At 40.2% G+C, this 24,020-nt stretch overlaps 1 protein-coding gene across 3 annotated transcripts in view; it reads right to left on the reverse strand.

Annotated features, from left to right (window-relative positions):
- Positions 1-1,292: 1,292 nt before the first annotated feature.
- SLC39A9 (solute carrier family 39 member 9) overlaps positions 1,293-24,020 on the reverse strand; it is a 50,053-nt gene continuing 27,325 nt past the window's right edge. For all 3 annotated transcript variants that reach the window (XM_086320056.1, XM_086320057.1, XM_086320055.1), the window contains 5 exons: positions 15,247-15,444; positions 8,734-8,802; positions 7,582-7,667; positions 6,947-7,081; positions 1,293-5,233 (listed from right to left, as the gene is read on the reverse strand). In XM_086320056.1, the coding sequence (XP_086176182.1) occupies positions 5,003-5,233; positions 6,947-7,081; positions 7,582-7,667; positions 8,734-8,802; positions 15,247-15,444 (719 nt within the window). In that variant the 3' untranslated portion in view covers positions 1,293-5,002. The remainder of the gene's footprint in view (positions 5,234-6,946; positions 7,082-7,581; positions 7,668-8,733; positions 8,803-15,246; positions 15,445-24,020) is intronic.

Raw genomic sequence — 24,020 nt, forward strand, 5'->3', positions numbered from 1 at the left:
ACATCCATGGAATTCTCCAGATCAAAATACTGGAGTGGGTAGCCTTTCCCTTCTGCAGGGAATCTTCCCAACCAGGAATTGAACCCAGGTCTGCTGCATTGCAGGTGAATTCTTTACCAGCTGAGCCACAATGGAAGCCCAAGAATACTGGAGTGGGTAGCCTTTCCCTTCTCTGGTGCATCTTCCCAACCCAGGAATTGAATCGGGGTCACATGCATTGCAGGTGGATTCTTTACCAACTGAGCTATCAGGGAAGCCCTGGCCTAACTAAAGAAGACGCAGAACAAGACCTGGAGGACAGAGGGAGTTGGAGGAGTGGCACTGACATGGGGCAAACAGGGGGACACAAAGCTGGTTTTATTTCCTACATCCTACAAACCACACTGTATGACACAGCTCTAGCTTGTTAAGAATTAGAAATTAAACAGAATAATGACTGTTGGCTATTTTGACTAAACCTGTACATATACAGATCTGTACACATATACAGGCACATAGATACATACATTTTGATCTCAGGGTGATAGGATAAAACGGCTTTTGAAGCTGGCTTTTGAAGATTTCATGACCCACTGCTTAAGGCAAAGGAGGGATGACTTCGCGAGAGATGGCAGGAATCATGAGTACCATGTCCCATGGCCTATTTTCTTATTCATGAGGAGAGGTTTTCTGGAAACATGTTAACACTCTGGGTACAAACTTTGTAACTAGTAGCATATGCAATACACATAGAAAGTCAGCACACAGTGGATTAGTAATAATGAAATCTAATGAATAAACAGATAAGTGATATATTTAAATGATACATGGCTATATATGGCCCTTATCAGTATATGTTAAAAAGCAAGCTTCAGTACTACAGAGGGAGAAAATATTTATCAAATTTATAATTTTCACTTCCATTTAAATGTTTCCAGGGTCCACTGTTAATAGTGTCTACATACTCACATTAGTAACTGCTCTTTGAAATGCATCCACTGTGACTGGGATCTACTGGCCTGCATCTCTTTTCTGGGATTAGATAGGTACCTTCATAAATAATATTTGGTGACAGCAAAGGCAAAGGAAAAAAAATGGTCAATAAGTTGCTATTTCTGGGGAAGATGGTATACTGAGTCCTTTATCTCCCTTCTGCCTTTCTTTCTCTCCTTTCCTAAAGGAGGTTCATATAGATACATCTTTCCACTGCTCCTCAAATCATTTCATTACCTTTTCTGATGTTCAAATGTGGGTCCAGTCTGGTCACCAAATGGAAAAACTGCCGAGAGGATCAATAATGAGCCACTCACATATGGTATGCACTAATAAAAATTTAATATCATAAAACAAGTCAGAAAACAGCAAAAACATCTTTTTTAACCATTCACAATTAAAGTGGAAAGAGACAAAAATTATAAGGCAGCCATCCGTGGAATGATTTCATGTTTACAAAGGATCCAGAAAAAGGGGACATTTAAAATCACCATTTAGGCTACCAAACCAGGGGGACTGCAGTGTTAGCCCATGAGATTTCTCACTTAGTAGAAGATGCTATGAGAAAACAGATCAAAGTCAACCTCCTTGTGTTAGGCTGAGCATATCTAGAAAATTCCTAATGCCTGTCGAGCCCTTTCATGCAAGTCATACATTTCCCTCAGGTCTTCTCAGGTGAATCTAGATGTCTCAGGTACAAAGGGGCTACATGACTGGTTTTAATTTCATAGCATCTCAAACAGTGCTCTTTGGGTAATGTGGACCATTCTGTGTTGAGCAAAAAATCCTGTAATGCAAGGAGGGTACCCCTGTGGAACACTATTAGAGGGTTCTCACCTTGCCCTACAGCAGTTCTGGATAAATCTGGTCATTCTCAGTCTCCCATGGGGCTCAGGGGCCCCAAAGGCAGGAACATGCTTTGGGGGCTTGTGCTGTTGACATACACACAGTTCCCATGTTCAGTACCTGGCTACCACGTATCTGAGAGGCTGGCATGTCCTCCTAGTTCTAATCCTTGAAAAACAGGAAAAACCAGGCAGTGACACTTAAAAGCAGGCCAGTAAAAAACACCATTACATTTTCTTCTTTCTACAAAGAACTGACCACTCAAAACAGCCACCTCTCTCATTTTTCTAATGATTCAAAATATAGGAACAGATTTGGCTGTTTTGAATAGGGAAATAAAAAGGTGAAGAGGGAAAGGGACAACACAGAGCCTCTGGTGGTGTTTCAACACTCTGCACTCCAGGGCAGAATTCACCTGAAGAACTGAAATCTGGCAACAGCGCGCACAGGAAAGCCATCATACCTGGAAGATGGCTGCTTTGGGGATATGGCAACCGACAAAAGCAATTCACTGGCGAACAAATGAAGGGAATGGATGAGTATAATTTTCACCTTAATTCGCCATTTAAGACAGCACTCAACATCTGAAGAAAGTCTATCTGTACCGAGGAAAGGGAGTCAAACTGTAATTAAGATTAACTTTGGTTATGAAGAAGGAAGGACAGTGCTTTTCATCAACTGCATCTCTTTGGTAGCCAATAATTCCATCTGTAATCACAGCAGCGACTGAAGTATTGCCAAGGTTTCCAAACGCGTGAGAGCATTAAGGCGTCCACATCTAAGGAGGCAGTTTTCAACAAGAGGAAAATGGAGCTGAAATGTGCCCGTAAGTGACCATCAGTGTGGCCTCTCCTGGGACACTGCCCACATAAGTTCTCCCCCGCCACGCCGCTCAGTACCCTGCTGCCTGGAGATGCGTTCGAGCCCTGTAAGATTAGTATGGCTATTTCTGCCTGCTGACCAGGAGGGAAATGAGTGGTTCCTGGGGTAGCAGTTTTAAAATCTTGGACAGCCCACAGCTCTTGAGAGCTGATAGGCCTTGAAAGGTTTGCTTGTTAATGTGGGGTCCAGAGGGGACAACCAATTTGGAGGTGAGTTCTGCCCTTGCCAGAGTTCAAGGCCCTACCCGGCAAGATATTCTAGCCCAACTTTTACGTGTGATGGCAAGGCACTGCAGAAAGAGGCTTTGGCCAGCAGAACAAATTTCAGATCATTGCACAACAATATGATAGAAAAGTGCCACTATTCAAACCAGACCAGACACTAAAATGAGCTATTTATTTAACAAAGTACATTTCCAGGGAGAATCAAGGCAACCATGTCATTTTGAAGGACTGGGTGAAACCCCATGACTCTCTGAAGTCCCAGCTGTTAGCAGGAAAGTCACCTAGACTTTCCTGCTGCACCTTCTGTTGGTTTTTATGCTGTTCTCAACGGTTCCCAGCCACTATCCAAAACCAGATCCTGTTTATGCTACTTTGGTCTAGCCAGCAGAGGGCTCACAAGTTCTCTTTCCACAGCTGCTGACCCAGTGACATCTAGGAAGAAATACAGAAATCCTGGGCATGCTGGTCTATGCATTATACAAAATGTTTCAAAAACTCCTAAATCCAACGCCCTGACAAAAATAGTCTTGGTTCCCACTTTATGAAATGTGTTTTGAAATGGTACAGAAAATCAAAATAAATTAACAATATAATATTATACACTTATTTGATAACACAAGGTTTACAGGGATTTTTGGCAAATATGGGCAAATTATCCTAGTTTGCTTACTATTTTTAATATCTCAATTGTTTAAATTACCAGAATATCAGTGATTGTATCATCTCACATACGAGGAAGTTGACATTTTAAGGGCTTAACAAAGCTGCAATTGACACAAAGGTAACTTCATTGAAAGGAACAGAGGACAGAAACAATATTATCTGTATCATCACAGTTCCAAGAAGAGGCTGTCCTGATGAGAACTTAACTCACACAAATATTAGCATCACCACCAGCAGTAAGCAGCAAATTGTAGGGACGAAGGGCTAGAGGGAAAAGTTAGGAATAAAATACAGAAAAGATGAAGAGACAAAAGACATGATTTTAATAAGCTTTAAATCAACAGGCAAACACCTCCCATTTGTGATATATCTTGACTTTCTTCCCTGCTACAGGTGCTTGCGTGATGCTGACCTGGCAGTCCTGAAGGGGCACTGAGTATTTTGCCAGAGGGACTGCTGGTCTACCAAGATAAATACTTAAGAGACAAAAAAAGGACAAGTAGGTTTGGGAGATCTTTCTTCTAAAAAGGTTACTACAAAGATGTCAGTAACTGTTCAAATTCACTTAAAATTTAACACCCCTTAATTTCCAAAGATACTTTGGGATCTGACTGTTCTTAGAACAGTCAGAAGGGAAGCCTAGGTTGGTCTGAACCTACTAGAACTTGGCTCCTCTATACAAACGAGGACTTGAAAAGAAATGTTTTATAAAACGCGTCACCTCTTTAAAGCTAGTCCACCTCTGCTGCCCCACCTGATGGAAGGCAGGCTCTCTGTCAAGAGGCGCATGCTCAAGGGGGTGTTTCAGTCCCCCAGATGTCCCCACTTCACCGGATCTCTCAAGTGTAAAGTCAGTTTTCAATGTGTCTTGCCATCATTTTCTCGACTCTAGCCCCAGATGAACTACTTATCTTTAGCATCTAACACAATGGGCATCATGACCTTCATTCAAGGCAAGTGGCATAGATGCTAAAGCACCAGTCGTACACGGCGAGAACCATGTTAAAAAATCAATGGATACAGTGGCAGAGCCTCTAAACTAAGAGATTTAGCTTAATTACAGAATACTGTACTTTCATAATTATTTCATTATGAGTAGGAAGTTCTCCACTTTTCCTTAAAACTAAATTCCATCTTCCCTGAGAATAGGGTTAAGGGAAACACCAAAACTCAGAATGCCAAGGGCCCTTGAAAAGACAACACAACGGAATGTCTGTATCCTTCGCAGTGTGCTGTTTCTACTTGAAAGCTTTCCATTACTCCAGGTTTTCTTCTCACCTCCCTCTGGACTCTTTAGGAATACAGGTGGAGATGGGCAAGGCGAGACGAGAGGCTGAGGAAGTGAGTGTCTGTCATGTGCCGGCTGTTCTCACTGAATGGCGAACGGCCGTGGACCGAGGCTGGACCCTCACCAGTTAATGCTGATGTCCTATTGACAGAACGAGGGGGATGAGGCAACCCAGAACCAGGGCTGCCACCTCCAGGCGGCTGAGGCCTCTCCCTCCAGCGGGGTCGGGTTTGTGGCTGTGCCCCATTCCGCCCACCTCAGGGAGGACATGAACTGTGGCCACATAAAGAAAGGTCCCGGCAGAGAAAAGCATGGCCACTCCAGTGGCATTGACCTCTGAAAGGGCTTCTTTACTGCTCTGTGAAGAGAGAGAGAGAGAGAAGAAAATTAAGTCAAGTAACATGCAGAGTCAGAAAGAATAATAATAAAAAAAGCACCCAATATTCATAACTGGTGTGATTTGGGAAGTGGGGACACCTTGAGATCAGAACAATTTTGTTATTTATGGGAAGCTTCCAAATAAGGGTTTAAGACTACCGGCCATGTGTGCATGCGTGCTCAGTCGCTTTAGTCACGTCCAACTCTTTGTGACGCTATGGACTGTAGCCTGCCAGGTTCCTCTGTCCATGGGTTTCTTCAGACAAGAATACTGGAATGGACTGCCATGCCCTCCTCCAGAGGAATCTTCCCAACCCAAGGACCGAACCTGCATCTCCTGAATTGCAGGCGGATTCTTTACCCACTGAGCCACTTGGGATTACTTTTACAAACAAACTTCAAGATTATTAAGATGGAATCAACAGCATTAATGCAGATATCAAATTTCATACATTCATTTGTTCTACCAATATTAACAAACCTCCCATATGCACCAGGCTCTGGGCCAGGGCCTGAGATACAGTGATAACTGAAATGTAGTACCTTCCCTCACAGAGCCTAGAAATATCTCAAAAGCTAATCTTTACACAATTAATTTCCATCTTTTTTTAAAATTAAAAATGTGGCCCTAGAGACTAAGACAAGTAACTGAAAATTTAAGAACATGCCATAAACGTAACCTGTAACTCTGTGCCTCCAAAATTATATCTTTTTGCCAAAAGTTCTAGAAACGTACATTTATCAGTGAAGTGATAAACAGGATAATATTTAAAAGGGAACTATGTATTACTACTCATTGACTAAAAGAAGATAGAGCTCTTCAGGTGAACAATGAGGTGTTAGCAATCCAGATCAGCTAAGCCTTGACTGACAGGAACTTAACCATTCTTTAACCATTTCATTTCTCATGTTCCTTTCAATGCAAGCTTTTCTATATCAAATACGAACTGAATAACACTCAAAAGAATCAGTGATCTTCAGAGAGTGTGGGGGAAGGCCCTAAGTTGCTTTGGTTCTAAGATTTTCCTCTGTCGCCTGCCAATTGATATTTAAGTAAAACGGGAAGGGTTGTTGGTAAGAACTGTAGCCCTAGTGGACAGAATAATAAGGCACGGGAAGGTCTAACTGGAGCAACAGAGTAGAATGCCTGGGGTCTGATGTGACAAATGACACACGCCACTTCAGGACTGGAGGTACGATCAGTGTAACAACGAAGACCTGGGGAGTTGCTATGAGAGCCGGGAGCAGAAGAATCCGAGTCTGAGCTGAATACAGAGATCTCTGCTCATCCGCTACTGCTCTTAAAGCTGCGGCAAGCTTGTTACTCACACTTCCTGTGCTCACTGAAACATTACATCCATACTGTTGTGACTTATTACGTACCAGTTAAATATAACCAGCATGTCTGATGAGCTTTAAATTGGATTATTTTAAAGATCACGTATTTGTGCAAATATTTTTGGAACTGATGGGAAAGAAGTTTTTTAATTAAATGAATAAGAAAATGTTCTAAATTTATGCAGAGGATTGACTTAGAATTAAGATGTACACTTTGTACAGTACAGGCTTCTAAGTTGAATTTTCTTTTTAGCTTGAGGCAGTAATTTAATTGAAAACTCAACGTAAGAGACCATAAGTTTTGGTAATCACAGGGAGTTAGACACTTGTCCGGGTAACCTTGAGTCAGACTCACCTTACTTAGTCCTAAGTAAGTCACCATGGACATGACTGGTGCTGCCAGTGCGAAGACGAGTAAGTGCTTTCTGATGCGATTCCGCTCGAGGCCCGCATGCATTAAGAAGGAAACTAACCCAAAAGCAGCTGGTGCCTGGAAAAGAAAAACCATCCCTTATTAGTCTAGAAATCTGGATTGCTTCTACGTGATGAAGTACATGTCGTCTGACTAAATTCTTATCATACAAGAAAACCAAGTATAACCAACACTAAGTCTGGGCTCTGCCTTTTAAGAATTAATGTTCTAAGCTAGAAAATGTCCCATTTGTGTGTGTGTGAGTCTATGTGAATTAGTTAAGTATAAGAAAGGAAAAATATTTATGAACAAAAATTACCATGAAATACAGAAATCTGTAGAGGACTTAACAGTTTGTGTATATGCCATAAAAAAATAAAATCTCTTCAAATTACAAGTTTAAGAAAATGGTAGCAAAAGACCCAGTTTTAAACAGATTTATTAAATTCTCTAAGGTGAACAGCAGTTAAGAAAATAACCACAAAAACATTTGCATTCCAGAAAAACACAAAGACCAAAGAGAAAATTTTAATTACAGGTGCAGTCCATAACAAATCTTACACCAAAATTTTGCTTACCTTATGTAGCATTATTGCCACAAACACAATTAACTGGACACTAGTTTGTGAAGTAGAAGCTGCTGCTCCCAAAGCAACACCGTCAGCTGAATTTGGAAAAAATGAAACATAAAACACTATAAATAACAACTATAATAGTGTGGTGGGTGCATGTGTGGGCTTCAGAGTTAGATAGAGCTGGACGAGGCTCTGAGAAGGTTACTTAAGCTTTGTGAACCTTAGCCTTCTCATTTCTAAAATGGGTTCAATAAAGTACATATTCTCAAGGTTTTCATGAGGTAACATGTGAGGAGCTTAGCACAGGTGCTATTTGATATTTAATATGCCAGTTATTGTTGCTATTGTTGAAAAAGTATGACATTCAAAAATCTACTGACTAATCAGTTAAACTGCAATAATAGAAAAAGCAAGAAATTTCAAAGGAGGCATCTCTGCATCTTGCAGGTGAAAAAACAAAGACACCACGACTCGGCATAGATGATTTGTATGTAATGAGTAAGCACTGGCTGAATGGGTGAATCTTCTGTTAGAAAAGCGCATCACCATGAAGCCCAGGTAACAGGTCACCTTGCACGTGCTTCTGTCACTTACAGACCCCTACAGCTGGGACTGGCTGTGGTTATGGTTCAAAGGTGCTCCCAGTCAGCAGGCTGAGACTTCTGACGCCCTACAGCCCACCCCTGCCTCAACTGGCATTCTGGGTAGATAACAGGCACAGGGCTATTCAGTACAGAAGTGTGCGAGATGAGGTCCTAGGGAAAAGGTCAGCAAACCTCTCTTAAAGGGCCAGATAGGAAATATTTTAGCCTCTGTGAGCCATTTGGTCTCTTGCAACTACTCAACTCTACCATTGTTGTGTGAAAGTAGCCACAGATTATACGTAAACAAGTGGCCATGGCTGTATTCACTTATGGACACGGAGATTTGAATTTCATGTAATTTTCATGTGCCATGAATTATTCTTTTTCATCTGATAAGAAATATAAAAACCATCCTTAGCTTACAATCCCCTGACACTGCGTACACTGGGGTTCATACTTCTGTTGGAGGACTTCATTAAACAACCCCTTCTCCAAAAGGTCAGCCCAAGAGTATTTCCTGTGGATGGTACCTGTGTGACAGAAAAAGGGGTCCCCTGCCATCTGAACCCACCTGCAGCATGGACGACCAGACCCAGCGTGGTGGTGATTTTGGAATTGCTGGGCCTTGCTGTTTCTGGATCTGAAGTAAAAAATAGGCAAGTCAGCCGTGAAGCAACAGGAAACAGAAGCTAGTAGGACATTCACCTGGAGGTGGAAGAATTCTTTGAAAGCTGTTTTAAGTAGACTACTATTATCTTCCTTACTATTGTCTTTTTCCTTTTGCTTCAAACACTTAGAAATTTCTCCTGTCCTGAAGAGACGGGCAGATGGGAACTCTTCATTTGACCCAGCCTTCCCTGAACGGGCAAGAGGTCACCCTAGCTGCCTCACACCCCTTGCCACTCCAGCTCTCCAAGGAGCCTGCTCTGCAGCCTCTGGCCACTTCTCTCTAGACCAGTCTCATTGTCATTGCCTCCCCCTGCCCCTTCCTCAGCCTCCTGCAACTTTATCTTTATTCCAACATCAAAACGTCTGTTACATTTGCCTTTCTCCATTTTACTGCCACCATCCTAACCTAAATTTTCATCAACCCAAACAACCCCTTCTCCAACCCCTAAACTAGCAGTAGATCTGGATGTCTCCTCTTACTCTCATCTCTCCCTAACCAAATTCATCTGACACATCCTTGTCAGAATCATCTTCCTAACTCACCACTCTTTTGAGGGGTCAGTTAACACATTAAGAATCTGCTACTTTTCAAATTCAATCCAAACTGCTCTATTAAGTAGGTTCTTGAGCTCTACATCAACTGATACATTGTATTTCTCACTGTCCAGTCCAGTTAAACCAATTTCTTAACACCCTGTCCAACGTTTTGCCATATTTGCCTTATCATCTGTACTTAGGCTCTCTTGTTCTCTCTCCACACCACACACAGACATTTCCTTTCCTGGAACCATTTAAGAGTATACTGCACTTTATACTACTCGTTAACTCTTTATCCTTAGATCCTTCAGTGTGTATTTCTAATGGGAAAGGATATTTTCTTACATAATCACAGTAAAGTTATCAAATTCAGTAAATACCACTGAGATTTTTTTCTACTCGCTTGCATATTTCACTTATGTCAATTGCCCAAGAATGACTTTCAGAACATTCTTCCTTTCCCAAGAAGAATCCAGTCTAAGACTGCATGTTATACTTAGCTGTAACTATCTCTTTGCTGCTGCTGCTGCTAAGTCGCTTCAGTCATGTCCGACTCTGTGCGACCCCATAGACGGCAGCCCACTAGGCTCCTCTGTCCCTGGGATTCTCCAGGCAAGAATACTGGAGTGGGTTGCCATTTCCTTCTCCAATGCATGAAAGTGAAAAGTGAAAGTGAAGTCGCTCAGTCATGCCCAACTCTTAGCGACCCCATGGACTGAAGCCTACCAGGCTCCTCTGTCCATGGGATTTTCCAGGCAAGAGTACTGGAGTGGGGTGCCATTGCCTTCTCCAACTATCTCTTTAGTCTCCTTTAATCTGAAACATTTTCTCTGCCTTTGACTTCTGTGACATTGATATCTCTGAAGACTACATTCCCCTCCCTGCACCTTTGTTTTTTAACAGAGTGGTCCTTACTTTTGGATCTGTCTGATGTGTCCTTAGAAAAAGCATTCTTGGATGGAATACTACATAGCTGATGCTTCTCAGACTATCACATCCAGACGCACAGGACGTACACCTGCTGCTCACTGGTGGTGTGAATTTTGGACTACATCTTGGACACTGTAAACGTTATCTTGTGGATACTGTGGATTCTATTACATTCCTCAAAGAATGTTGATTTCTTTTTTGCTTTGCTTTAAAGTAACTTGATTTGGCTCAAACTGCAAATTCTGTCTTCTGGGCAGCTGCCTAAGTCTCAGTTTAGTTCTTTCGTCCTTAGCGGACCTGCCTGGAGCCTGCCCAAGAAAGCATGGTTCAGGGCTTAGCCAGAGACTTGGCTACTTTATACACAGAATTTAGGGCTGACTTCCTCTGTCTGTCTCCTTCCTAAGATTCTCCTCTCACTCTGCAGTGACTGTAGTTACCTTGAACTCTGTCCTCTTTAGGCCAGAAAGACTCTTCTATCAGTTGGCTACCCCATAGGGCACTGACTGCTAAAAGGAGAAACAGGAACTAAAAGCTGTAAAAATCAGTTCCCAGTGTAGACTCCCTTCCATAATTTGCCTCGTTCAGGTGATTCTCTAGTGTCTTCAGACAGTGGGTTTTCAAAACTCTGTCTAAAGTTTATAGTCACCTGCAGGGAGGTTGATCTAAAAGGAACTTTCTGTACACACTGAAGCAGAATACCAGTGACATTAATATTGATCATCTGATCAAGGTATTGTCTGATTTCTTCATTTAGTTACTTTTTCCCCCTTTGCAACTAATAAGCAAATCAAAACATATCCCCTAGATCTAACATTTATTGACGATTCTGGCCTGAGCCAATTTTTACTAGAAAGGTTGCAAAAATGTCCAATTCCAACCGCTTTCATGTTTACCAGTATTTAGCGTTCTGCTGGAAGCAAATGTCCTCCCCTCTTTTATTTTTCTCTCGTGTGGATGTGGGCATTGATTCCCATTTTTTTTTTTAATGGTTTATGCTTTATTGCTGTTCTTAATCATCTCAGAGGACAAACTGTCTGAGATCTGGCCAATGGAAGCCCCTTCAAGCTGGTTCCTATATCCTGTGACGATCCCATCTTTTTTCTTCATATATATTTTGAGCACTAGATATTTCAAGCTCATTTTATCCTTACCCTGCCTCATCCTAGAATCAGTCCTTTCTTTGAAGAGCCCTGATATGCTCATTGCCAGTGGGGTGTCTTAACTTCTAGGCCCTCTCTACACACACAGCTATGACTTACACCCATGTATATGTAAACACACATGTATATATGTACACATACACATACAAGTTTTCGAAATCATGATTCCAATAGTCCCAGTTCCAATCCACCCCTGCAGGGGTTCTTTCTTGCTTTCCCTCATTCCCTGTTTGCATGTCCCTTCTTCCTCAGTGAGGATTCTGGTTTCACCAACAGCAGCACAGCTACTCATTTATTCAACCTTGTAACATATCTGAAATAGTTTCAGAATGCTTTTTTGCCCACACCATTAGAAAAGACAAAGCCTACTAAAAAGAGTTCAGTATTGTTTATACTTCTTGCCCAACTCTACCCACTACTAAAGGTATATCACCAAATAACTACATTCATGACTTACTTGAATTTATTCTTTTTAAATCCCTTTCAGTGTGATTGTGTTATTCATTTGATGTATAGTTCATCTGTTTCAGCTGGCTCCCCGACCCTTGTTGACTTCATTTTATATTTTGAATATGGAAAACATTAACATATTTCCAAAAGTTAAAAGTGTATCGAAAAGGCATGCCTAGGGAAGTGTCATGCCCTCTCTTAAAACCCTTCTACCCTATTCCACAACTGCCCTCACTCCTACAAGTAATCAACTTTGGTTTCTAGCTGATCCTTATGTTTCTTTTTTGTAAAGATAAGCAAATATATACATGTTTCCTTGTTTCTCCTTCTTTCTTACACAAATATATGACAGATGGTAATTTATTTTTTTTCCCCCTCACTTAACATATTTCCTGGAAATTTCTCCCTGTTGGTTGACAGAGATTGGATTCCTTATTTTATTTCATTGCTACAGAGAACTCAATTACACAGACACACAACACTTCACTCAGTCTGTGTGACTGGACACTGAAGTGGTTTTACAATGACAAACAATGCCGCATTGAGTACTGTGCACATGCATCTTCACACTGGAGCTGAATTATCAGAGCAGATTCCTAGAAGTGGGATTTCTGGCTTGAAAGGTAAACTCCCCTCCACAGGGACTGTACCACTAGGAACATCCACAGCAACAGATGAGAGTGCCTATATCATCACAGCTTTGCCAATAGAATAAATATATGTTTTCAAGGTTTTGAATTTGTGACTGTCTGACAGGTGAGAAATGGCATCTCAGTGGAACTTTGATTTGCATTCTTCTTATTTTAAATGCAGGGGACATCTTTTCATGTATTTAAAAACTATTTTTACATCTTTTCATAAACTATTTGTTCACGTCTTTTGCCAGCTTTTCCACAGTTTTTTTTTTTTTTTTGTAGATCAAGGATTGTTAATCTGGGGTCTAATAGGAGAACACAGGGAGAATGATGCAGGGGGTGTTTGTGATCTTAAATTGAAAAAAAAGTGCATTTTTATTTTTACTAACCTTTAACTGAACTTTAGCATCTCCTTTTGTCATAAATATAGACAATAATCCACAAATAATATTAGCACTACCTTTACCAATAGAATTCAGATAACTTTATATTATTTTACAGTCATCCTAAGATACCTTCTTATTATCACTTTCACTCATCACTACTTTAAACTAAGGGCTTATAGAAGTACTGCTTACAGAATGCAGATGACACCACTCTTATGGCAGAAAGTGAGGAGGAACTAAAGAGTCTCTTGATGAAAGTCAAAGAGGAGAGTGAAAAAGCTGGCTTAAAACTCAACATTCAAAAAACTAAGATCATGGCATCTGGTCCCATCACTTCATGACAAATAGATGAGGAAACAATGAAAACCATGACAGACTTTATTTTCTTGGGCTCCAAAATCACTGCAGATGGTGACTGCAGCCATGAAATTAAAAGATGCTTGCTCCTTAGAAGAAAAGCTATGACAAACCTAAATAGCATATTAAAAAGCAGAGATGTTACTTTGCCAACAAAGGTCTGTCTAGTCAAAGCTATAATTTTTCCCGTAGTAATGTATGGTTGTCAGAGTTGGACTATAGAGAAGGCTGAGCATGGAAGAATTAATGCTTTTGAACTGTGAGAAGACTCTTGAGAGTCCCTTGGACTGCAAGGAGATCAAATCAGTCAATCCTAAAAGAAATCAGTCCTGAATATTCATTGGAAGGACTGATGCTGAAGCTGAAGCTCCAGTACTTTGGCCACCTTATGTGAAGAACTGACTCATTGGAAAAGTCCCTGAAGCTGGGAAAGATCGAAGGCAGTAGGAGGAGATGACAGAGGATAAGATGTTTGGATGGCATCACTGATCAAAGGACATGAGTTTGAGCAAGCTCCAGGAGTTGGTGATGGACAGGGAAGCCTGGCGTGCTGCAGTCCATGGGGTCACAAAAGAGTCGGACACGAATGAGCTACTGAACTCAACTGCGAAGTTCTGACACACTGCTTGATTCACAGTCTTCCTGTCTGTAAATGCTCACGTGATGGAGCTGCGTAGCTATGAGGCAACTCTGTACCTAACAGTCATTTAGCCACCAAACAGTAGAAGTCATGGGATCTCTCACTGAGGACCAAGATATCTATGTTTTCTAGTAGTTTCTATCTGTACAATTCTCTATTTGAAAAGAAATATCTATAGATTCTCATGTCTATTATAACCCTTTTAAATTTATTTGTATCACAATGGTATCAAAGGTGCATCATGGCTCAGAATCCTTTTTAATATAAACCATATCAAAGATGTTGATTTAACCAAAGATGAATTCATTGATCTCAAGACAAAAAAGTTACTATGACTGGAATTGATTTTAAAAGTCTTGGAGAATTCTAGTTGTCCTTGAAAGAAGTTTATCTTTCTAGGAAAGCAAGCTACAAATGTGTTTAAGTGTATCAGTAATAAAGTATCTTTGTGAATCAGGCTTTTATACACTGCTGCTGCTAAGTCACTTCAGTCATGTCCGACTCTGTGCGACCCCATAGACGGCAGCCCACCAGGCTCCCCTGTCTCCGGGATTCTCCAGGCAAGAACACTGGAGTGGCTTGCCATTTCCTTCTCCAATGCATGAAAGTGAAAAGGGAAAGGGAAGTCGCTCAGTCGTGTCTGACTCTTCGCGACCCCATGGACTGCAGCCCACCAGGCTCCTCTGTCCATGTAATAACCATCACAACAAAAACCCAAATCAACTGGATGTTCAACTTGACAATCTGTTGCCTGTTAAAGCCCATCTCAGAATTTAATGTTCTTAGTCAAGCTATTCAACAATAGCTATTATACTAATGTCCTAAACAATTAAATTTAACTCTAACTTGCTTATAATTTAAATATATTATATCATTATTTAATACATTGATAAAGAAGACATCCTTTATCACAAACTTGTTTTTAATGTTTTAGTAACTATATTTCAATAAAATTGATTTTCTCTGTAGTCCTATGAACTATGTTTTATGCATTTAAAAACATTATTTATCCCAATGAAAGGTCCACAGGCTTTAGACTGCTTAAAGGCTCCATGGCAGAAAAAGGGTTAAGAACTTCTGCCCTAGACCTCCATCAAATGAAACAGCTTTAAGATAATTGGTAGTAACCCAATAAACACTCTCTTGTGCCACATGTCACAACCCACTAGCTTCCTCAAATGAACAACATGTTCACCAGAACCTAAGACAAGAGTTTTAGTACTAAATATGGCCATTGATACATACTGAATCATTCAATCATTTATGATCACCTAAAATGCAAATTTTTTGGACTTCCCAGAAAACCTTGGGGCCACTTACCGTCAGTAGAATGCACATGGGAGCTGCCAATCTGGTCCACCAACAACATGAAAACAAAGCCCAGTACGAGGGAAACGCCGATGTAGGCATGCAGCTGTGTGTGGTCATGGCTGTGCTCATGTTCATGGGCAACCGGTATTACCGCTACTTTGTCTGATGCAATCACGTTCTGTGTTTGACTCGCTTGGTGGTGCTTCCCTAGAGCAGAATGAACCATAAAGAGATAACATGTTTATTCCCTTAAAGCATCTTATGTAGAGGCTTCTGTTCTTTTGTACTTTGAGCTCTACAGATTTTCCTGCAAAGACATTCACTTCCTATATTGTAATCTAGCAAGTCATAAACTCCCTTAAAGTTCATGATGAAAAAATTCCCAAAGCTCTTCTGCTTTTGGCAGGCAGAGTTTTAAACTGCCTATTATTCTCAAAACCTAGGAACTGGAAGCAAATCACCATGCAAGAAAGCAGTCATTTTCCCAAGGGATATCATCTTCCAATCCCCCCTTCTGTCTATAGAGATTCACACCAGTCTCACCAGAAACCACGGAAAGATTTATTCTGATGAAAACAGGCAAATGAAGAACAATAACAATGAAAACAATTCATCTGTTTTTATACTTCAGTTCAGTTCAGTTGCCCAGTCATGTCCGACTCTGCGACCCCGTGAATCGCAGCACACTAGGCCTCCCTGTCCATCACCAACTCCCAGAGTTCACCCAAACTCACGTCCATCGAGTCAGTGATGCCATCCAGCCATCTCATCCTCTATCATCCCCTTCTCCTCCTGCCCCCAATCCCTCCCAGCATCAGAGTCTTTTCCAATGAGTCCACTCTTAGGTTGATACAAAAATTGCAAATAAAGAGCAAACTGAGTATAAAACGCTTTAGCTTTAAAAAATATCAGGGGACAATCACCAGTTAGAAACCAAAGGGCAGAGCAGTTTAAACGAGACATTTCCTTCAGTATAAATTCAGTTCTAAAAATACAATTGTTGGGATACTCTGAATTACAGGAAATGACACCTGGCTAGGCAATATTAATACTACTAGTTTATACTCAAATATCTGACACTCAAAGCATGAACACTTCAAGAATTCTTATCTTTGTTGGTTTTATAAATACAGGCCAAAATACTAAACATATTTATCACTTATAATTAGATTAAGCATTTAACCTTTGACTAAAGAAATCACAGAAGCCTGCTGTAGTTTTTAGACCCTGCCTTAATTCTTTAAAGGAGAAGGCAATGGCACCCCATTCCAGTACTCTTGCCTGGAAAATCCCTTGGACAGAGGAGCCTGGTGGGCTGCAGTCCATGGGGTCCTGAAGAGTCAGACACGACTGAGCAACTTCACTTTCACTTTCATGCATTGGAGAAGGAAATGGCAAGCCACTCCAGTGTTCTTGCCTGGAGAATCCCAGGGACGGGGGAGACTGGTGGGCTGCCCGTCTATGGGGTCGCACAGAGTCGGACACGACTGAAGTGACTTGACTTAGCTTAGCTAATTCTTTAAAAGTCATTACTGAGAAGCACAAACCATCTTAAGATAACAAAAATACATTTTTCTAATTCTTTAAAGATTTTTTGTTTACATAGCTTTTTCTTTTAACCTTTTTAAAAAATGTAAAATATACATTACATAAAATTTACTTATCATTTTAACCATTTTTAATCATATGATTCTGTGGCTTTAAGTAGACACATTGTTCTACAACCATTATCCATCTCCAGAACTTTTTCATATTCCCAAAGTAATTTTTTAGCCTTAAGATTTTTTTCTGAATAGTGATTTCATTGTTTGCTTTTTTTTTTAATTTGCTTTTAAATGTCTCAATCTTTTTTTAAAGCACACTTTATTGAGGTGTGTGAATTTATTTAATTCACAAATGTAAAAACTCTAGTTAAACTACCACCAAGTTCAAGTTTTGGAACAGTACTCAAAAATACCAGAACAGTTCTCCTGTGCTTCCCTGGAGTCAATATGTCAGTCCTGGTCCCAAGCAAGTGCTGAATGTGCTTTTTGTCCCCTGAGTTTTCCCTGTTCTAGGATTTCGTATAAATGGAGTCCTGCAATATGTATTCTTTTGCATAAGGATTCTTTTGATCAGCAGAATATTTGGGATTTATCTGAGCTCTGCATGTATCTGTAGTTTGGTCCTCCTTTTTGCCGAATAATGCCCCACTGTACAGACACAGCACAACTTATTTACCCATTCAGCTACTGATGGACATTTAGGTAATTTCCAACACTGGTCCATTATAAAGTCGCTACGAGCATTCAGGTACAAGTCTTTCTCTTTTTTAAGAAATGTATTTGTATTATTTTTAGGCTGCGCTGGGTCTTCACTGCTGCAAGTGGGCCTTCTCTCGTAGCAGCAAGCAGGGGTCACTCTCTGGCTGTGGTGCAGGGGCTTCTCTTGTTGTGGATCAAGGTACCCGGCCTCAGTAGTTACGGTGCACGGGCTCTAGAGCGTGGGCTCAGGAGCTATGGCATACGGGCTTAGCTGCCCTGCAGCATGTGGCATCTTCCCAGACCAGGGATCAAACCCATGTCCCCTGCATTGGCAGGTGGATGCTTAACCAGTGGACCACCAGAGAAGTCCAGATAGAAATCTTTCTGTGGATGCAAATTTTCTCTTCCCTTGGGTAAATACCTAGGATCAGAACTTTTGGGTATATCTATGTTTATAAAAGAAAATGGGCTTCCCAGGTGGTGCTAGTGGTAAAGAGCCCACCTGCCAATGCAGGAGACATAAGAGACATGGGTTTGATCCCTGGTTCGGGAAGATCCCCTGGAGGAGGAAATGGCAGCCCATTCCAGTATTCTTTCCTAGAAAATTCCACGGACAGAGGAGCCTGGCAGGCTACAGTCCATAGGGTCACAGAGTCAGACACGACTGAAGTGACTAAACATAACAACATAAGATAAAACTCTCAAATTGTTTTCCAAAGTGGTTGTACCAGTTTACATATCCAATAGCAATGTCTGAAAGTACTAGTTGCTCCATACCACTGTCAACATTTGATACTATGAGGTTTTAAATTTTTAACCATTTTTACATAGGTGATCATGTCATCTGCAAATAGATAGTTTTACTTCTTGCCAATCTTTGTGCCTTATCTTCCTGTTTCTGGCCTTACTGCAAACTAGCATCTGGCTAGGACTCCAAGTACAATGTTAAGTACAAGTGGTGGAGAGGAGACAGCCTTGTTTTGTTTGTATCTGATGTTGCTGTATGACTCTTTGCGACTTTACAGTGGTTATAACACAAAAAATTTCCTTCTCTTTGTCCCTCCCTTGTGCTCCTCTTAAATGCCAGTCACAAGCCCAACTTACTAAATTTATCCCAAGATCCAGTGAGTTGCCACATTCAGTTTGGAAGCACTGCTGGAGGTAGAGAGAGACTTTCAGATGAAGAAATAGATGATTTTGGAATAAGAGGCATTTCCTGGAAATTAGAAGCCTACACTGCAGTGATCAATTAAAGAGAATCGAACTCTAGACAGGTCTAGGAGGAAAAGGTGGGCAGACAGAGTATGCCCACGCTGTTCTTCACACAAGCAAAATTATTGTTAGCAATAAGGATTTTAAGCCAGAGAACTGACTGAAAGCTCAGAGATGAAAAGTAATTAAGTTTATGAGAGAAGCAGTCTAAGAATTTTGATTGGTAGTGTTGGACAATTAAACTGTGGCCTCATGGTAACACAAGGGTGTTTGGTTTGTGAAAAATCAACGAACTATTATACACTGCCAAATAATTAGCATGGCCTTGAGAAAGAAAAATAAATAAAGTAACACACTTGACTTTCTCTAAAGACAAGGCAATTTTTGGTATGCTTCCATTTTAATATACAAAACCAATTCTTCATATGTATAAATGTAAAGAAACTACACATGTGAAGTTAAGTCATAGAATTTTGGTACCTACAATTTTCAATACTACTTAGAAAGATGCTATTGGAAAGGGTTGAATGATTACCTTTTTAAAAGGTCCCCACTAAATATTTAACAAAATGAGCTCTCATCTCTGCCTTTGTTTAGTCTCTGCAGTTCATGAATCCATGGGCCTTCCATGCTGCTTCTCCTGGATAACAGCCTGTCTTTCAAGACTCAGCCTGTAAGTTCCTTCCTCCTTGACATTTTCTGTGTCCTCTTCTGCTCACGCATATCCAGCAGACTGGTGTGTGTCAACCATAAGTTTTATATCACTATACTACAATTCAGACAGCAGCAAACTACAGGACAAGGGTTCATGTCTAGTTTTGTAAATAAAATTTGCACTGGAATGCAGCCATGCTCATTTGTTCACAGATTGTCTATAGCTGCTCTCATGCTATGACAGCAGAGCTGAGTAACTGCAACAGAAACCATATGGCCCACAAAGCCTAAAATATTTACTATTTGGCCCTTTTAGAAAAAGTTTGCCAACCCCTGCTGTCACTGACTGTTAATTTATTCATTTTCCATCGGCTGTGAATTCTTGAAGGCAGAAGCTATACTGTAGATCTATGAACTCTAACAATCAATATAAGGCCATAAATTGAGTATATACTCAACAAATAGATTTTGAAGGCAAAAAAAAAAAGGCCTTCACACTTCTGTAATTTTTTAATGTGACATTTCATTTCGAAAGTTAGGCAATTAATTCCTTCCAATGCAAAAAGACTTTTTTAAATGGAAATAAAATACAATCTTTTAGTCTTATACTTTAGAATGGCTTCCCTGGTGGCTCAGATGGTAAAGAATCTGCCTGCAATGCAGGAGGTACAGGTTTGAACCCTGGGTTGCCCTTGAAGAAAGAAATGGCTACCCACTCCAGTATTCTTGCCTGGAAAATTCCATGGACAGAGAAGCCTGGTGGGCGACATACAGTCCATGGGGTCGCAAAGAATCGGACGTGATTGAGAAACTTTCACTTTCAAGATAATTGTGCACATGCTTTTTTATAAATCCAGACTTAATAGGTAACAGATGTATGTGCTAAAGTAGGTGAAAGGTTATGCTAAAGTGAGCTGAGGTACAAAGGTGGGTTAACACCTCATTAAAGGGTGTTAGTCATACTATTATTTGTGAACAGTTGTATAATAATTTTTAAAGGCAATTACTTTTGGGGTATCCATAGCTCTGAAACTAAATGTCAAGCCAATTACAACTTTCAAAGGATGATCAACATTATTTCCCTTCACTGTTGTTTAGGCGCTAAGTCGTGTCTGACTCTTTGCAACCCTTGGACTGCAACATGCCAGGCTTTCTATCTCCTGGAGTTTGTTAAAGTTCATGTGCATTGAGTCAGTGATGCCATCTAACCACCTCATCTTCCGCCGCCCTCTTCTCCTTTTGCCTTCAGTCTTTCCCATCATCAGGGTCTTTTCCAATAAGTCGGTTCTTCGCATCAGGTGGCCAAAGTACTGGAGCTTCAACTTTAGTTATCAGTCTTTCCAATGAATATTCAGGGTTGATTTCCTTTAGGCCTGACTGGTTTGATCTCCCTGCAGTCCAAGGGACTCTCAAGAGTCTTCTCCAGCACCACAGTTCAAAAGCATCAATTCTTTGGCACTCAGCCTTTTTTATGGTCCAACTTTCACATCCCTTAATAATAAGGTACACCTATATCAGAATTTTTCAATTTAGATGAGTATAAGAACCTTCTATATCTTATCCTAACAACGCTTTCTTTATCTAAATCATTTTGGAACTCTTGGCATAGCCTTCGGAGTCAAGTTTATGAGCCACAATAAAACTCCTACTTTCTAATATACCAGCTTCTGATCTAAAATAATACTGAATAAATGGGTCAGCTATGTTATTAAACAGATTGGCGTTGAATAAACTGTATTTCTCCAAACCTAAACTGCTTTCAAGGAAAACTCTGCTGCCACTGATGATTTTCATCTCATACTCTGGAAGTAAATTAAAGAAAGAGTTCTAACATTTTTTGAGCATTCACTGATGTAAGTATATAATTTCCTGTTGTTACGACTTTGAAAGAGTTAACACTTAATTTTATGTATAAATAAAACTGTGGCAAATAAATGTGAGGAACATTATTATTTATATATAATATATACACACACACACATATATATATATAACTTGAAATAAGTGTGCTGTTGATTGAAGCTTTCCATACAAGATCTGAATACTTATAATTAAGTGGAATTTAATTTTATATATAAAAACATAAAATATTTACTGGATTATATACAATGAATGGTAGGCATTATTGGTTTTATTTGCAAGCATTAGCCAAAACAAAACAAAAATGCTTTTTAAAGTGAGTGATAATCCCACGACTTGTTAGTACAGTAACACTTTAGTAATGGGATCTGGATATTCAGTATTAACACATCCACCCTTTCTACTGGAGGATGTGAAACTCAACCCAGCAAAACCTGAGATCTCAAAAACCAGCTATTTACTATTTACAATAGCCAAGATATGGAAACAACATAAATGGCCACTGACAGATGAACGGATAAACAAGATGTGGTGCATATATACAATGGAACACTACTCAGCCATACAAAAGAGTGAAATAATGCCATTTGCAGCAAGATGGATGGACCTAGAGACTATACTAAGTGAAGGGAATCAGAAAGAGAAGACAAGTGCCATGTGACATCACTTCCGTGTGGAATCTAAAATACGACACAAATGAACCTACCTACGAAACAGAAACAGACTCACTCGTAGAGAAGGCCTCTCACTGCCAGGGGCAGAGGGGCTGGGGAGGGACGCATTGGGGGTTTGGGATTATTAGATGCAAACTATGATAGAATGGAGAAACGAGGGCCTACCGCACAGCACAGGGCACTATACAGTCGATATCCTGTGATAAACCATAATGGAAAAGAACATGAAAGATAATATACATATGTACAACTGAGTCACTTTGCTATACAGTAGAAATGAATACCCCATTGTAAATCAACTATACTAAAATAAAAAATTTTAACACCCAGCTATTTAACTAAAATTTGTGTACATATGGTACTCATTCTTGAAAGAACTTTCAGGTTGTTACTGTTGTGTCTGTTTCACACAGGGCACTGGCTGGTAATGAATAACTGAGGCATGGTCCATGTCACATTCCCCACTGCAAAGTATATACACTCAGTATTATCACTGGATATTGCTCATCAGACATATATTTCTCATGCCACTAACAGAGTGTTCAGCAAATCATCATGGGCTTAATTCTCTCCGTAGATATTCATACAGGAATCCTTCCAATAAGCTCCACCAGTATGGTATATAGCCTTCCTATGTTACAGTGTTCTCTGGAAGGAATGATGCTAAAGCTGAAACTCCAGTACTTTGGCCACCTCATGCCAAGAGTTGACTCATTGGAAAAGACTCTGATGCTGGGAGGGATTGGGGACAGGAGGAGAAGGGGACGACAAAGGATGAGACGGCTGGATGGCATCACCGACTCAATGGACGTGAGTTTGGGTGAACTCTGGGAGTTGGTGATGGACAGGGAGGCCTGGCATGCTGCAATTCATGGGGTTGCAAAGAGTCGGGACACAACTGAGCGACTGAACTGAACTGAACTGATGTTACAGACACATATGTTAAATTATTGATAAATGTAATAGAATCAATTTGCCCTTTGAAGACATTCACTAGAACTCCTTCAGATTAACATTTACAAAGGACAAAGCATTCTAAGAATCAAACCTTCAGGTAATCTGTTTCTTTGTGGGGAAGGGTGACACCCCGCTTTGATGTTTGTATTTTCGGCCTGTACTGATTATTTCAAATTTCTTACCTTCTACTTATATCTTATAACCTTTACAGATTTTTATTATATACTTTTTTTTTTTCTGGGCAAAGACAGACAGTTCTTTACACTTGATGTGTTTTCAGTAACAGTCAAAGTGTTAGTCGCTCAGTGGCATCTGCCTCTTTGCGACCCCATAGACTGTAGCCTGCCAGGCTCTTCTATCCACGGAATTCTTCAGGAAAGAATACTGGAGAGGGTAGCCATTTCCTTCTCCAGGGGCTCTTCCGACCCAGGGACTGAATCTGGGTCTCCAGCACTGCAAGCAGATTCTTTATGGTCTGAGCCACCAGGGAAGCCCAACAGGGTAGAGTAGCTCTTACTTACTATCTGTTTATCATGTAAAAGAGAAAACTGACTATAGTCAAATGAATAAAACTAATGTTTTAAAGGGATGTTAATGAATCTTTTTTTTTTTTTAATCAAAATACCACTATTTCTGAAAGAAAAAAAAATCTCATTATAAGGTAGGAAACTTACATTTCTTTAGCAGATATACAGTGTTTTGGTGATATGAAATTCCTTACAATGTTCACCACATAGCAGAGTGTCATTAAAAGTGTAGACTTCAGACGGAGTAAGGCAGCCTGTGTTCAAATCCTGGTCCTGACACTTACTGGCTGAGTTCCTTGGGCAAATTATTTAACCTCTCAGGGGTTCAAAAGTCTCATTTATAAAGCAGTATCTACCTTAGAGGGTTGTTGTGAATGATTACGCAATATATTCACACAATACCTGGTATTGTGGTTAAGTGCTCACTAAATGTTCAGGAACATAGTTGTATATTAAATGGAATTAATTCAGGAGATTTACATGAACATGTGAAACATGTGGAGTGAATATCTGGTCAGATACAGTACTGAACAATCAAACAATTTCAGAATCCTGAAAGTAAAGTATAAGAGCCTTAAAGAGCTCCATTTTTATTAATGGAGGATAGGATAAATGTTAATGTAATAGCAGATTTAACCCTCTACTTTAAAACAATT

This window comes from Bos grunniens, chromosome 10 (genome assembly GCF_055505025.1).
Source record: "Bos grunniens cultivar Pamir isolate PY7600 chromosome 10, Bosgru_T2T1.0, whole genome shotgun sequence".
Lineage (NCBI taxonomy): Eukaryota > Metazoa > Chordata > Mammalia > Artiodactyla > Bovidae > Bos > Bos grunniens.